This window comes from Elephas maximus, chromosome 15, assembly GCF_024166365.1.
Source record: "Elephas maximus indicus isolate mEleMax1 chromosome 15, mEleMax1 primary haplotype, whole genome shotgun sequence".
Classification (NCBI taxonomy): Eukaryota; Metazoa; Chordata; class Mammalia; order Proboscidea; family Elephantidae; genus Elephas; species Elephas maximus.
This window is the reverse complement of record NC_064833.1, coordinates 23612395-23629795: the sequence shown is the minus strand read 5'-3', so window position 1 is coordinate 23629795 and position 17401 is coordinate 23612395. Positions and strand designations below refer to the sequence as shown.

General features: G+C 41.2%; 1 protein-coding gene across 1 annotated transcript in view; it reads right to left on the bottom strand.

Moving 5' to 3' along the window:
* Positions 1–16209, bottom strand: part of TNFRSF11B (TNF receptor superfamily member 11b) — a 31786-nt gene extending 15577 nt beyond the window's left edge. The window contains exon 1 of the mRNA XM_049854099.1: positions 15971–16209. Within this exon, the coding sequence (XP_049710056.1) occupies positions 15971–16000 (30 nt within the window). The 5' untranslated portion in view covers positions 16001–16209. The remainder of the gene's footprint in view (positions 1–15970) is intronic.
* Between the last annotated feature and the right edge of the window lie 1192 nt (positions 16210–17401).

Genomic DNA, 17401 nt, shown 5'->3' with positions numbered 1-17401 from the left:
CTATTTGCAGGTTGAAGTCTTTATCATTACCAATGCTTTTACTTAGGCTGTAGCCTTCATACATAGTTCAAAGGCACTTACTGCAAACCCTACAGTGTTTATTTTTCACTCAGATTCAAGGGTATAAAGTTAGGAGATCAACCAACACCTTCCTTAAACCCAGATGGGCTGACATTGACTTTTCTTGTCTCGTGCTAAGACTAGCTCTTCTCCAAAGCTACCAAGATGAAATTTCTCAGATAATAAGTGATTTGACTAGAGCACTCTACTGGTATCTTCTTCTTCCAAAAGGATAAAAGAACACACTTCCTCCAGCAAGTTTCCTTTTGCATTATGCAAGGCAGTGAATCCCATACTACAGAGCTTGCTCTCTCTGGTACGCAGAGCCATGAGTGACCCGGTAGGTTTCCATTTATGGAAAATTCATTAAAGGGAACCCACGCAAAGCCTAAAATTACCACTTGGTTTGGGAGTTCCTTTTGTGATCCCTCGTCATGAACTTTGCCGCAGAGAACTATTTGAGGACTATCCAGAGTTAGCTAAACTTCTGGTCAATTTGGAAACCATGGCATTTTACAGTTTGTTTTAGCCAAGAAAGGAAATATCCAGGACATATGTCATGATGAGTTTCCTAAAGATCTCTTGTCATATAAACTATGAAGTTTATAAAAAAAATTTTTTTTTTCATATGAGAGTTAATTTAATTTTCTGTCTTACAGTGTTCTTTCTCTTTTTCCTTCATTTGTTAAATAATTCATTTATCCATTCATTCAACAAACATTTATTGAAACAACTGCTATGCTCTGGCAATATTGCTAAGCACTGGATTTGAATATGTTAATGTTCCTGTTTTATATGAACATTAAGCTGAAAGCCCAGTCTGATGTGAAACACTCATAAATCACTGAAAAACACTGGAGGCAGAAGAGAGGAGAAAGATTGAGACTCGAGAGAGGAACAGGTCAGAACTGATAAGGGGTTGAACTCAGGCACTAGTAGTGGAGGAGAGGAAGGGACAGATATGATATGCTGGCTAATTGGATTGAAGGGAGTGGTACCAATCGAAGAAGCTGTTGAAAAGTATGCCCAGAATTCTAACCATTAAGTTTGTGGTGCTGCCATTAATCACTGACAGCAGGAGGAGGCAGCAGTTGTGGAGAGAGAATGAATTTAGCTTTGATCATCTTCTATCTATGAGACTCAAGTGGTGATGTCTATTAGAGAAATGGATATACCAGTTGGGAGCTCAGGACAGATATAACTAATGACAGTTTTCAGCATTATGAGCACATAAATGGAACTAGAAATGGACAAAGTAGATGACATCAGCCAAGAAAATTGTATACAATCAAAAAAAGAATGAAAATGTTAATCCTTGGAACTATAAACATTTGTGAGATGAAGAAGAGATGGTAGAAAAGCAGGGATGTCACAGAGTTTCAACAAGGATGCTAAATGGCTAATGAATAAGTTCTGAGAAGTGTAGAGCTTGGGAATTAGATCAGTTTTGTGAATTCCCAAGAGCACTTTCAGCTGGGAAATCTGCATTTAGAATATGCATACTTGAGTTCCAAACCCAACTTTTTCTCTAGCTTAGTAACCCTGGGCCACTATATCATCTCCAAAATGATAATAATCCTTATTTTGCCTACCTTCATGCAATTATTGTACTTCAAAAGATTAAAGGGACACATATAAATTTGCTAAAGAATAAGATTCCAGCCAAGTATAAGGCATTATTACATATGCTAAGTACACAGGAAATAGGGAAGGGGAACATTTTGAGTCAGATTCATTTCTGAAGATGTTTAGAAGTTTCTTGGTCAATAGGAAGTGACATACCTGCAGTGTGCCATATGTTGATTTTCTACCCTGTACTTCATTGTCTCCAGGGAAAGTGTCTCCGACTTGTTTTTAAAATCAGTTTCAGCGTTGTCCCAACTGGTATCATTTTCTTGGTCTAGAGAAAATATCTCAAGGCAGGAACCCTGGTGGTGCAGTGGTTAAGCATTTGGCTGCTAACCAAAAGGTGGGCAGTTCGAATCTACCAGCTGCTCCCTGAAACCCTATGGGGCAGTTCTCCCTCTGTCCTATAGGGTCACTATGAATCGGAATCGACTTGAGGGCAACAGGTTTTTTTTTGTTTTTTTTTTTTACCATGGCTTTGCTTTTTTTTTTTTGCTTAGAGGACCCAGAGAGAAAAGTGTTTGCTTCTGTAATCCTTAAACATCTAGCACGAGGGACATCTTACACATAGTGAGTATTCAATACAACTAATTTAATTTTAAGGAGGCCTGGTGGTACAACTATTAAGCACTAGGCTGCTAAATGAAAGGTCAGCGATTTGAACCCACCCAGTGGCTCCTGGGGAGAAAGACTTGGCAATCTCCCTCTGTAAAGATTACACCCAATAAAACTTCATGGGGGCAGTTCTACCCTGTCTCAGAGGGCTGCTAGGAGTTGGAATTGATTCGATGGCACCTAACAACAACACAATTTCATATTGGTCAATTCAAAAGATGTATTAAATACCCACTATGAGCAATCAGGATTATAGATGATCATACAAACACAGATAAATATCCACCACGTAAAAGATAAATTTGCAAGGACAAGCACAAATGGCCTGCACTTTTGTTATCTGTAAAACGAAGATTTTTTTTAAAGCATTTTCCATCTTGCATGGTGTCTTGCATGTACTGTATCGTTTGTATTTAGCGTCCATTCTATAGATGAATGTGTGAAAAAGCAGGCAGTGCATTTGAGAGGTTTATCTACCGATGCCAGTTCTCCACCTGAGGGTCTGCCACTGCTTAATAATTTTCACGATAGCCAGTTGTTTGGCCGAGGATTATGTCTCTAGGTAAGGAATTAAGAGCAAATGAATGAAATCTGTTCATTTATACATAACTAACCTGGTGCCAACAGCTTCTACTAGGCAATTAAGGGAAAGGAAATACAAACAATTATGATTTACTAGATGAACCACTGGGCCAAATTCTATACTCTTTTGCTCACATGAAACTCCCTTGGGCTGAAGAACTGTCTCCAGGTAAAATTGAACTTTAAGTGTGACTTTTGTTCCCTTCAGAAGTTTCTTTTAGTTGTTGGAAGGCTTTAAAACTAATTAGCAGTATCTTGTTTACGTTCAGAATCAATCCGAATTGTCACGATGGATTTACTGACGATATTTTTGCTGCTTCAGAGGAGTTTTAAAGACAATATTTTAGAGATTAACAAATAAAGGGGAAAACAATCTCAAGAATGAAGCACTCCTAAGGCAGGTGAGTGCTTGTAACTTTCCAAGGAAGAGACGTAGAAATCTCACACATTTTGGCTTCCAGATCTTAGAATTTCTTTTCTCAGGCTGCTGCTGATTTGAGATAGAACATCAGTTCTGAAAACCCTGCAACTTGGCAGCAAGGCTGGTTGCATTTTTCCTTCTAATCATCTCCATTCAAGCCCACATGACAGGCACAAGGGCAACCTCATGATTTCAGAGTTGTCCAGCCTTAGTCTCTGCCATTTTGGGCTCAGAATTGGCAAAACCATTGGTATTTCTGAATGTTATTTTTTAAGCTCCATTTTATTTCTGCAGTGCATTTCCTTGATGATAATGTATCATTCATTTCATCTCATGGATCCTTTTTGGTTCACAATGACCCATATCGAAGCCCAATCAATATATGGGGAAGGGCACCTGATGAGACAAAGTTAGAAAAGAAAATCCATGGTGGTTTTGAAATGGAATAGAAACTGAAGATTTGTAAAGCATCACTTTAATTAAACACGCAGATATTTACTGTGTGCCTGCGATTCGTGAAACATCACACTAGAAGTCATGGGTGAGATGGTGAGTAATAATTGCTTGTCACTGTTTTTAGGTGCCCTTGAGTTGGGTCCAACTCATAGCAACCCTGTGTACAACAGAACAAAAGACTCTCTGGTCCTGTGTCATCCTTACAATCTTTGCTATGTTTGAGTCCACTGTTGCAGCCACTGTGTCAGTCCATCTCGCTGAGGGTCTTCCTCTTTATTACTGACCCTCTATTTTACCAAGCATGATGTCCTTCTCCAGGGACTGGTCCCTCCTGATAACATGTCCAAAGTACGTGAGATGAATTCTTGCTATCCTCCCTCTAGGCAGCATTCTGACTGTACTTCTTCTAAGACAGATTTCTTCATTCTTTTGGGAGACCATGGTATATTCTATATTCTTTACCAACACCATAATTCAAAGACATCAATTCTTCTGCAGTCTTCCTTATTCACTGACCAGCTTTTACATGCATATGATGCAACTGAAAATAGCATGAATTTTGTCAGCCTCATCTTAGTCCTCAAAGTGATATATTTGCTTTTTAATACTTGTTTGACTTCTTGACTGCTGCTTCCATGGCTGTTGACTGGGATCCAAGTAAAATGAAATACTTAATAGCTTCAATATTCTCTCCGTTTATAATGATGTTGCTTATTGGTCCAGTTGGGAGGATTTTTGTTTTCTTTATGTTGAGATGTAATCCATATTGAAGGCTGTGGTCTTTGATCTTCATCATTAAGTGCTTCAAGTCTTCTTCACTTTCAGCAAGCAAGGTTGTATCATCTGCATATTGCAGAGTCTTCCTCCAATCTTGATGCCACTTTCTTCTTCATATAGTCAAGCTTCTCAGATTATTTAATCAGCATCCAGATTGAACAAGTATCCATCCATCCACCTCCCCACCCAACCATTCACCCACCTGTCCATCACCCATTCACTCCATCTGTCTATCTACCTATCTACCTACCCCTGCCCAATCTGGACTGATGAACAAATTCTTCACCCTTGCTCTCCTGTCCTGAAATGGACTTGTTCTTATAGCCTCTTTGGAATGTAGTCCTATGAGACTGAGCAATCAGATGCATTTTATCCTAAACAGTAGTTTTCAGTAATGTACCCCTTTATATCTGTTCTCCTTTTTCTGTCTTACTTTTTTTTTTCACTCACTCCTGCTTCCCCAGAATTTCCCTTTTCAATTAGGTAATAAATCACAAGCATTTGCTTCATGCTCTGTTTCCTAGAGAATCTGGGCTTAGACCCATATCCATTAAGGTCAGGGCATTAAATTTTAAAAAAAAACAAAAACAAACCACGGTGACCTCTTGGAGCTGAAGTATAACTGGAAAAAAGGATGAAAAAAAAAATGTATCGGAATGATTCCACCCAAGGGCTTAATCCTTGTGAGCCCACCCCCCACCCTGGAGAGAAGAGACCTCTGGGTTGAAGAGCACTCACAGAAGTTTCACTCGCATTTATGCGTTTCATTGAACTCAGCTACTAGATATAAGCTCCTGTACGAAAAGCTCAGCTAGATAACCGTAGGGAAAATTACTTAATGCCTCTGACCTCAGTTTCCTCATCAGTACGATGGAGATAATAATACATGCATCACAGGATTTTTGTAAAATTAAATGAAATATTGTGTGTGAAGTCCATATATGATAAAACCAAAAACCCACTGCTGTCAAGTTGATTCCGACTCATAGCGACCCTACAGGACAGAGCAGAACTGCCCCATAGGGTTTCCAAGGAGCTCCTGGTAGATTTGAACTGCCAACCTTTTGGTTAGGGGCCATAGTTCTTAACCACTATGCCACCAGGGTTTCCCCATATAGGACAGACATTCTAAAAATGATTAGCATCTTGCTATTTAAATGTACAGAAGTTGCTCAGATCAAAGAAGACGAGTAGACTACTACAAAGGAAGGGTCACTCAGAATTGACAAAAAGACAAGGTCTGTTTGTCTACTCACACATCATACAGTGTTTGATTGAGAGTCTCCTGTTGAGTGTCTGATGACCTGAAGCCCAGCTAAGCCTTTTTTTTGTCTCAGTTCCCTAAATTTTGAATTTTCAGCAGCAGAAGAAAGAAGAGGCCCTTCCTTGTGAATCTTTCTAGCAATGCCTTTGGTGAAGAAGTAGTTTAAACTGATAACTAATCTAACCTCATAGATTTCAGCCATTTCTGACTTTTAAGTGTACTTTGCAATTATTGTCCCTCAAAGATCAGCTATAGCTGGGGTTTGGCCACTGTATCAGTCAGGATTGACTAGGCGTTACGCTGAGCTAATAAAGAACTTCAAAACCTCACTGGCTTTAAGAAGCAAAGGTTTATTTCTCACTCATATGAGACAGGTCCTCTGAAGGTTCTTAGCATTGTCCTCTTATTAGAGCCCAGGCTGATAAAGCAACCACTATCTGGAACATGGGGGCAGTGGTGGTTTAGTGGTAGAATTCTCACCTTCCGTGTGGGAAACCCAGGTTTGGTTCCCGGCCAGTGCACCTCATACACATCTGCTATCCTTCTGTCAGTGGAGGCCTGCCTGTTGCTGTGATGCTGAACAGGTTTCAGGGGAGCTCCCAGCCTACAATGGACTATGTAGAAGGCCTGGCAACCTAATTCCAAAGATCAACTGATGAAAACCCTGTGGATCATAACAGTCTGATTCACAACCAATCATGAGGATGGTGCAGGACCGGGCGGTGTTTTGTTCCATTGTGCATGCATTGGAGCTAACTCAATAGCAGCTAACAACATCTGGAACACTGCTGGCTTGTTGTGGAGAAGGGAGAGACAGAAACAAAACAGCCTGGAGAAGGATGCACATTGGCAATGAAGTGCTCTAATTTGGAAGTGGATTACACTATTTTAACCACCAAGTCACTGGCCAGAACTATCCACATTTCTCCCTACCCCCGTTTTCTTGCCAGAAGGAGGCTGGGAAGTACAATCTAATCATGTGCTTGGAAGGAAGGACAAAAGACAACAATTGGAAAACAACACAAACAGCCACAACATCACTCAATAAACATACCCCTACCTTTTAGTTGACCTTTATTTCAGCACAGTGTAGTTTTTTTTTTTTTTTTTTTTACTGGACATTAAAAGAAAAAAACAGGAAAACAAAATATGGGAGAAGAGGTCTTCTATCAGCCAGATGTATTATTCAAGTGTATTATTTAATGGTCATGCCAACCTACCCATTATCATGCTTATTCTGCCTGAAAGGTTGACATTTATTCCAAAGAGCAATGTGCAGTTGTCAAGTACTTCCTCGTGAATACAAATTCAAAGAAAATTCTGCTCCGTGGGTCTAAGGAGATTGCTAGTGACCATAATTACACCTCTTCCATAAGTCCTGAGGGAATGTCTTGGACCAGGCTTCTAACTAAACGGAATATGAAAAACACACACATTAACAACTTTGACGCACACCAGCTAAATACAAGAAGGACTTGTTTCAGTAGGGAAAAAATATCTTTTTTGGTTTAAAAGAATAATCTGCGATCCTAAAACATGTAAGTCATACTACTTAAAAGTAGGTTAACATTTCAAATGCTGCTTCCTCTTGTGGGTTCCATTGACTCAAGCAGAATTTCTTATACATAAACCAAAAGGGCAGAAACCTTGACAAATGCAACAAAAGAGACTTTTTCCTTAAACTTTCCTTTAGGAAAATGTTTCCAAGAGATAAATAAGTGCATTTGAGTCTTGCACGTTTAGAGTATGAAATAGTGCATGATCAGTCTTCTGTCTTTAAAATTCAGATGATCAAAGTTTAACACTAACACGGACTTTCCACCGATCACCTGGTCCAGCACCTCTAGTTTGCTGTTGTTAGCTGCGGTCTAGTGGACCCTCGACTCAGGGAGACCTTATGCATGATACAGTGGGAAGAAATCCTGCCCAGTCCTGTGCCATCCCCATAATCAATTGCAGATGGTACCAATGTGATCCATAGGGTTTTCACTGGCTGATTTTCAGATGTAGATCACCAAGCCTTTCTTTCTAGCTTGCTTTAGTCTAGAAGGTCCACTGAAACCTGTTCGGCATCATAGCAACACACAAGTCTCCACTGATAGATGGGTGGTTACTGCACTTGAGGTATATGGGCCAGGCATCAAACCCAGGTCTCCCGCATGGAAGGTGTGAATTCAACCACTGAATCACCGCTGCCTCATGCTTCTAGTTTAGAGGTGAGTAAAGTAAGACCCGGAGAAGTGTAGTCACCAACTGGACCTCAGACACTAAGGCAGAGCTGAGAAATTAGAACTCTTGTCTCCTGTCTATTGCAGAGGTTTTATTGACACCGCGCCCCACAATTGATTCCTAAATTACATTTTTGTTGTTGGTAGTGGTGGTGTTGGTGCAAACTGACAGAGGGGGAAAATTTTTCAAGACTAGGGTCCTTATGTCCATATTTTTTAAGAACAGAAGAAATAATTTGAAATGGCAAGAAAATAATATTACATGGAAAGGGAATGCAGGCCTGGGATCAAAGACTGGAGAAGAAAACTGAATTTACCAAAAACAGTCACAAAGCATAGATCAATTACTGTTTTGCTTTAAATCTAAATTCATCTTGACACCTATTTTCCTACTTTAGAGTTGAGTATTTAAGAGGCCCTTAGAGAGAGTGCTGCCAACGTACAGACTGAATGGAAGTGAAAATCCTAAAGCTATTGTTTTTATTTCTATCGAAGAGCCCTCAAGGAAATTAAGCAATGTTTTGAAAGTACTAAAGTTGTAATTTCAGAGAGGGTGAATATTTAAAGAAAATCTCGATAGGAAAGTGATAAAGCAAGGCCACGAACAGCACACTCCATTTTTAGAAGGGCTTCAGGAATGATACTTCATTTCCTCCGGCATCCTCCGTCTACTTACCGTCTGGCTGATTCAGGTGTTTCTGAGAAACTGGGGTGAAAAAAAATCTACCCCAGCACCTGGGAAATTATGTCACCTGGTAGTTGGGAGAAACCATTTTTGTGTGTCTGTAGACTGTTCTGGTCTTGGGATACTAATTTAGAGAGGCCAGGTAAATGTGAGAGGGAGCGGGTACCACACAACTCCTTACCTAATGTGTAGTAACACTATTCTTACCCCTTACAACTGTCTAAAAGAATTCTTTTTATAGAACTCTTTTCTATGCTAGTTACCCCAAAATATTCTGTGGTAGTGAGTTCCAAAAGCTAATTACATGTCACATAAAAACACTGTCCATGTATCTATTTCAAGTTGGCCATACCTCACTCTTTCTCTGTGCATAGATAGTTTACAGATGTTGCTAGGATTTCCGATTCACTAGTTCCTGCTATTGTGGGTTGCTAAGTTTTATTTTGATTCTTGTTTTCCTTTCAAAACATGGCTGTTCATATTTGCATTTTGTCTACCAGACTATCAATACCAAAAATGGGCCGTGGGGCTGTTCACCCTCTTCTCTCTTGCCAGGTAAAATCATTCTTTCCTATGGCTTTAAAGACCATTTCTAAGCTGGTGACTCGAATTTCATCTTCCACTTCTCTTGTGCTCCAATTTTTTAAAAAATTTAAATGGCTACTTAGCATGTCCATGGAAACCCTGGTGGCGTAGTGGTTAAGTGCTAAGGTTGCTAACCAAAAGGCTGGCAGTTCGAACCCACCAGGCGCTCCTTGGAAACTCTATGGGGCAGCTCTACTCTGTCCTAGAGGGTCGCTATGAGTCGGAATCGACTCGAAGGCAACGGGCTGGGTTTGTTTTTTTTTTTAAGCATGACCATTGGGATATTTTACAAAGACATAAAATTATTCAAATCAGAAATGAACACTTGATCCCCAAACCTAATACCATGAACTCCTGTGTTCTCTACTCAGTAGCTGGTACCACAGTCCACCCAGACATAAGAGGTCAGAAAGCAGGTTCTGTTGAGCTTAGATTGCACCTCCAAGGATCAATATACAAATCTGGTAAAGTTTTGTTGCTCTCTTAAGTACAGGCCTTCATAAAGGTAATGATATGAACTATCATAGCAGTAACATACAAAAGAATATTTCAAACAATTGTCGGGTTGTTGTTGTTAGGGGCCATTGAGTCGGTTCTGACTCATAGCGACCCTATGCACAACAGATAGGTAGGGTGGGTAGGGTATCATATTTTCAAAAAGGCCAAAGCCAATATTAGAATTTTCCGGTTCTGTCAGTAAGTTAAATTCTGTTGAAACATCCACAGGACCTGCCAGTAGATTTTCCCAGCCCCTAGCAAATCTCACTATAGCTTCTTTCAACTCAGCAAACACTCATTTAGTGTCAAGCACTGTATGAACATTGGGGCTCCAAATATGACTAAATGAAAAGCTTTGTTCTCATGGAACTCTTACTTTGTTTGTCACAGGGGTGGTGCTACCCTTCAAGAGATGTTCTGGAAATGAGGGTGGGGGGTATTTGTGGTGTTACAATGATTGTGTAGCGCTAGAAGTCCTGGACAATGAAAAATAATCTCATGTCCCACACACTTTCCTACTGGCAACTGACCTAAGTGATCTAAGTGAAAAGCCTATTTCATATTATCTGAGCCTAGATCCAAACTCCATTTTATACGTATGCAAAGTGTTTTCTGCATGATTTTTATGATTACTGAATTTTCCAGGACTTTACCAACATACACTTTGAGGGAAGATTGTACTTTGTTTTGTTTAATACTTTAGCTAGATTTGTTTACCACTTCTGAAAATCACAAAACACCAAAGGCAACACTGCTCATGGTTTTGAATTCACCAGTGCCGCCCACGCACTCCGGCCTTCGTTCCTAGTGGTCTCTTCATGGCGATTCTACATAAAGATGCTAGCATATGACTATTTCATTGTCTCTTCTGATGAAGCTTCTTTTATTATAAATTGCTTAGATTTTATTTCTCCTTTATGGTATAGTTATGTCAGCACATTGATTTTTGGAAATAGTGTGTGTAAGTAAAATATACGTTCTATGAATTTCATTTCAGGACAGCGAAGGGGTTGTTAGAAATTATTTATTATAAATGTGCACAGAAGAAGTCTGATATGATTGTGAGTACTGCTCTGCAGGGCAAGCCACACGAATACACTGGTAATTTGGCATCTCTGTGCCATAAGGGGATGCCAGGCATCATTAGTCAGGGTCTTGGATAATGCAAACATAAATTTTACGAGATGACTCTCTTCAATATACCTCCCAGTCCTCTTTTTTGGCCACAAAGGAGAAACTCAGATTAGAGGAACTGCTGATGGGTTAATGGGATGCTAAAAAACAAAAATCCTTTCACAGGCTGCTTTCAGACAAGGAGAAAATGGGGCGGGAGAGGAGTGAGGGTTACCGAGAGCAAAATGCAGCAGGCAAGTTAGTGGAGAGGATTGAAAGGCTATCTGACTGTGTCTTTAATATCCCTCTGATAGATATCGCCAGAGCTCTCCTTCTAGAGCTAACTGGAAAAAACATTTGGCACCAAATACTGTCTTCCCCAACCAGTGGAATTTGACAACTGTGGTTTCAGCCAAAGAATAAAATTAAAGGCCAGGTTGAAATTAAGAACTCTGCTGAAGGTTGCTAGGTGACAGAGGCCAGAAGGTTGCTAGGGACAGGGATGAGGTCTGTATTGGACTGAGTATGTGTCAAATTCTCTTCAGACTGTTCAATCTCTTTAAATAAACAACAACAACAGCAAAAGGCTAAGCAAATATATTCAGCCACTGCGGGGTTGGGGAGGCCAGAAACCAAAATAAACAACAAAGTACTTCCCCTCCTCCCCCCCAAAAGAACAAAAAGCCCCAAAGGGCATTATCCTAAAGGAGGACAGACAGATTAAGCAGGTATCCTGAGAAAAAAACATTTCCCTGGCCCCCAACTCCTAGTATCATAATATTGATTCAGAGCCTAGCTTTGAGAAGTACAGCGGATGGTTCTGATGCTATATGATGGGAAGATTCAGGCATCACTTCAAATCTAGACCTAGGCAGGATGTTCACAGTGTATTAGGGGGATCCTGGGCAACCATGAAGCAGACATCTTCGTGTGTTCCTATCCTCCCTTGAGGAACAGGTCTCTGCTTGCCTACATTCAGGAGCATTCCAGGAATGCCCATTACCAAAAAAAAAAAAAAAAACCATTGCTGTCAAGTAGATTCTGACTCACAGTGACCCTACAGGACAAAGTAGAACTGCCCCATAGAGCTTCCAAGGAGTACCTGGTGGATTTGAGCTGCTGACCTTTTGGTTAGCTCTTAACCACTATGCCACTAGGGTAGCCCATTAGTAAAAAAAAAAAAAGGGGGAATTAGTCCTAATGATACTCCCCTCATTGCTTTCTCTGCTCACACAAACAGATTCTAGAATTCTACTTCACACAATTTTGCCTTCTCTCACTTACTGCATCCAAGAGGCCCTGCTTTTATCCCCAGCACTGAAAAATCCTCCCCATCTTTCAAGGTGGCCATCTCTCCCTCCTGAGCACCCTCGGCACTTTGTTTCTCTAATTCGCTGGGCTCTGGGTTGTCCTGAGTTATCGCTGAGCATACTTGAAGCTTGTGTTAGTATGGAGCAAGGACTTTACATGGTTACTTTGCAGGCGTGCATATCATTGCATATCATTATCTCCATTTTATAAAAGGAAAAATAAAACTCGAGAGAGAAGTAACTTGCTCACAGTCATTTATCAGGTAAATGGTGATTCCAGTATTCGAATTTTGGCCCAACTATACTGCAACTTACCTTATAAGATCTGGAGGGCAGGATCTTTCATATCCCCAAGTCACCCAGCACTTCCCCTATTGCAACTCTCATGACGAATCAATCACTTGTCCCATATCTGCCTTCCCGTTAGGCTGTATGGTTCACAGGGACAAGAATGGCATCCGTCTGGTTTTCTACTCTATCTCTAGTCCCATGCTGGGTAAAAATAAATAAATAAAACCTATTGCCACCAAGTTGATTCCAACTCATGGCGACCCCATGCATGTCAGAGTAGAAGTGTGTGCTTCATAGGGTTTTCAATGATTTTTTTGGAAATAGATTACCAGGCCTTTTTTCCAAGATGAAAGAATGTTTGGATTCATTATGTGTAATTACAGTTTCAATTTCCAATCATTTTTAAATAAATTCAACCTCAGAAACTAAAGAAAGTAAAAGGGAAATTCTTCCTATTTGAAAAATTTATTATGTTCACAAAACGTATAAAGCCTTCTCTTCTAATAAGGATGTATCATCTAAAATTAATATTAACTGTGCACATATATATCTGTCCATACAGACTACAGAAACCCTGGTGGCATAGTAGTTAAGAGCTACAGCTGCTAACCAAAAGATCAGGAGTTCAAATCCACCAGGCACTCCTTGGAAACCCTGTGGGGCAGTTCTACTGTGTCCTATAGGGTTGCTACGAGTTGGAATTGACTCGACAGTAACCGAGTTTGTTTTACACAGACTACACATAAAAACAGTTGTCTGTTATTCAGGCACATTTATTTATTAGTACTTGTAGTATTTAGTGGAAATGCTGAAATTTAACAGTCACTGATAATGGCTTATTATTAATTAAATCTTTAAAACAATAAAGCCAAAACCAAACCTGTTGCCATCAAGTCGATTCTGACCCATAGCAGCCCTATAGGACACAGTAGAACTGCCCCATAGGGTTTCCAAGGCTGTAAATATGTACGGAAGCAGACTGCCCCATCTTTCTAGTTCGAAGCAGCTGGTGGGTTAGAACTGCTGACCTTTCTGTTAGCAGCCCAGTGCTTTAACCTCTGTGCCACCAGGGCTCCTATTACAAAGGGCTAGGAGGAATAAAAGTATTCCCATATTATTATATGAGGATTATTTACAATAGCCCCAAACTATAATGGAAACCCTGGTGGCATAGTGGTTAAGTGCTACAGCTGCTAACCAAGAGGTCAGCAGTTCAAATCCACCAGGCACTCTTTGGAAACTCTATGGGGCAGTTCTACTCTGTCCTATAGGGTCGCTATGAGTCGGAATCAACTCGACGGCAGTGAGTTTGGTTTTTGGTTTTTTTATAATAATTAAATTGTGGTGTATCCATACAATGGAATAATATACAGCAATGAAAATGGACAAACTATTGTATAACCAACAGTGGAGGTGAATCTCACAAGCAGAACTTTGATTGAAAGAAGCCAGACACAAAAAAGTACATTAAGTCCATTTACATAAAGTTCAAATACAGGCAAAGACCATCTACGGTGTCAGAAGTCAGAATACCGATTAATCTGGCCACGGGCAGAGCAGTGACAGGGAGGGAGCGTCTGGAATGCTGGCAGCACTGTATGTCTTGATTTGGGTACTAACTAGCTCGTGTGTTCACCCGGGGAAAGTCGCTAGGCAGTTGTGATTTGTGTGATTCTGTGTATGTACTATTTAGTAAAGAGTTTCTTTAATTAAAAAAAAAGTTTTCCATAGTATCCACACTGGAGTTACATGGATATATATACAGCTATATATATGTATGTGTGTGTATATATATACACACACACACACACATACATATAATCCATTGCCATCGAGTTGATTCTGACTCACAGCAACCCTATAGGACAGAGTAGAGCTGGCCCATAGGGTTTCCAAGGAGTGGCTGGTGGATTCAAACTGCAGACCTTTTGGTCAGCAGCCAAGCTCTTTATGGAAGCAGACTGCCACATCTTTCTCCAGTGGGGCAGCTGGTAGGTTCCAACCATTCACCTGTTGGTTAGCAGCTCAACACTTAATAAACGTATCACCAGGGCTCCTTCCATATATATACGTATATACACACGCATACATACATATTGATAGGTGTGTGTATTTATTTGTATATGAGATTAACACATTTATGTATGGACTCCTGTACAACCTACCTTTTCTTTAGTAATTTTCCTATGTATGTATTTATTTATTTATTTATTTGTGTTTGTGTATCTTAGTAACTTGTTGGAAGACTACCTAGCCTTCCATTCACTCCTTCTGAGTTGTAGGTTGAAATTTTTCCAATACTTTCAAAACCCATAAGTGGGTTTTTCTATCCTTATGTGAATGTCTCATTCCTATCTCAATGTATTCTACACTGTAGTGACTTAAATATGGGTTTTTCTATCCTTATGTGAATGTCTCATTCCTATCTCAATGTATTCTACACTGTAGTGACACAAAAGAAGAAATCATTCGTCACAGAATAACCTACTTACAAGTCTTATTAACTTAATTGGCCAAAAAGCTAAGCTACAAAAAAAAAAAACCCCAAAAACAAAAAACTAAGCTTAGTCACAAAAGATTCCTTTCTTTCCATATTGCATGTTAACAATAAATTTTAATACTATCTGATGTTGAACTTCAAATTACTTAAATATATTTTAGAAAATAATTAACATTATCCTACCAATATTTTTTACATTATATTGAAACTGAGACTGGAATAATACATTTTAATAATACAACTCTATTAAACATTTTAAATTGCACAGTTAAGAAGGTTTTTGTGTGTGGGGGGGGCCATCTTTGGTGCCAATTATTCAAAATCTTCCACAACTTTTGCGTGAATAGACAATGTGCCTAATGAAGTATCATAACACATTCACTGCGTTCAAATTTTATTCTAATTATACCCAGTGCCTAGTACCGTCGAGTCAATTCGGACTCATAGCGACCCTATAGGACAGAGCAGAACTGCCCCATAGAGTTTCCAAGGAGCGCCTGGCAGATTCGAACTGCCAGCCTTTTGGTTAGCAGCCGTAGCACTTAACCACATAAGTTTTAAAAAGACTGGCAACTCCTCCCAACTTACTGGGATTCTAAGGGACCACTTCATTACCAATAAAGTCCAAGTGAATTAAACAAAGATAGTATGAACTATATAAGGGAGCTAATCATCAGAGAAGAAGAAAGCAAACGAAAGGAATAAAAATCATTCAAAGAATAGGAGTTCTAGATTTCCCCTCTCTCTCTTCTCCGTAAACTTACGGAACTTTCCAGCATAGAGGGAAACCCCAGGAGAAGGTTGACAGAGCTTGAAAGAGGGCTTCTGTTCCAACCTGACCTCAAACCTCTCTCCGGGGAGAGGGAGCGTGTCGAGCTTCCTCCCCATCAATCAGCTGGGAGATCCGGGGACCAAGGGAGGCAGGCAGCCTCCCCAGGCGCCCCGGGCCAGGGACTTACCACGAGCGCGCAGCACAGCAACTTGTTCATTGTGGTCCCGGGGAAACCTCAGGCGGCGGCGGCGGCTGCGGGCGAGCGCTCCGGTGCGTCTCTGCAGCCCGTGCGCTCGACACTTTATATATAGCGTTGCGGCAACAGGAAGTATCGGCTGGGCTTTGATCACTCATTCCTTACCCTGGACCAAACTTTGCACCTTTCTTTTTTAGGAACCTTGGGCCGGCGGGGGTTGGGGGGTGGTGGGGGCAAGGGTGTACGGAAATCTCCACCGTTAACACTTTCAGAGCCAGAGCGGAAAGGATCGCCCAGGGAGGTGGGGAGCGAGGGGCGGGGCGGGGCGGGGATGTCTGGCCCCTGGGGAGGGGGGGAAGCCACTGGACTGCTGAACAAGGCCTCTGCTGTCTCGGCGCGGCTGGGAGGTTTCCCTGCCCCTTCCCGCCAGCGACCGGCCTCCTGGCAGCCGGGCCAGCGGTGGGAGGCTGGGCGCACGCTAGGGAGCACTGTGCCAGGGTATCCTCCCCCCGGAGAGCCGCCCAGCCAAGAGCCTGTCGTAGCCTGGGGTGCGCCCCAGACACTTTGTCACTCTCTCTAGGAGAAAGCTGTGAGTTTCCGTCTTGCCCCGATGTCTGACCCCTTCTCTGCTGATTCAGAGAGCTGGAATAGCAGGGCCTCTTATTTAGTCATTGCCTTAGCTCAGAGCACTTTTCGGGGAGTTTGCCATCATTAATCTTCTAGCTGAGGAAATGACTGGCTCATAGATGTGAACTAACAAGATTACAACGACCGTGTAGAAGAAGGAACTTGCTAATTTATGTCTGTTTGACTTTAAAGCCAGGGCTTTTTCCAGTTCACTTCTTGGTGCCTGGCGTGGTGGTGGTTGTTAGCTGTGGTCTAGTCGATTCCGAGTAGAACTGCTCCAATGAAGTTTTCAAGGCTGTTAATTTTTCAGAAGCAGATTGCCAGGCCTGTCATCCAAGGCACTTCTGGAAGAGTTGAACCACCAAACTTTAGCTAGTAGTACTGAGTTTAACCATCCTTGATGCCTGGGATAGTTAGAGACAAAGAGAGTTAAGCAAAATAAAAACTAGTGCAATAAAAACGTTGCAGACCATGGAACACCCAGGCCACTACTTTCTTCATCAACATCATCATCATCAAAGAAAAGGCTGTTGGTACCTTGGGCTCCTACATACTGGACTTCTGCCCTCTGGGAATGCCTCTGTAAGGTCATCCCACTGCCCCCAGCTTTGGACAGAGGTTTGGGCTCTTCACAGAAGGTTCTAGCCCCTTCTCACCACCTTCACATTCAGGCAGGGTGCACATGGCCAATTGTCTGAGAGTTGAACCAGGACCTATAAAGTGCATTCCTGTTCCTTGTCCAGCAGCTCACTGACTAGATTCCTCAGGTTGCCACCAGAACGTTCTACCTTCAGA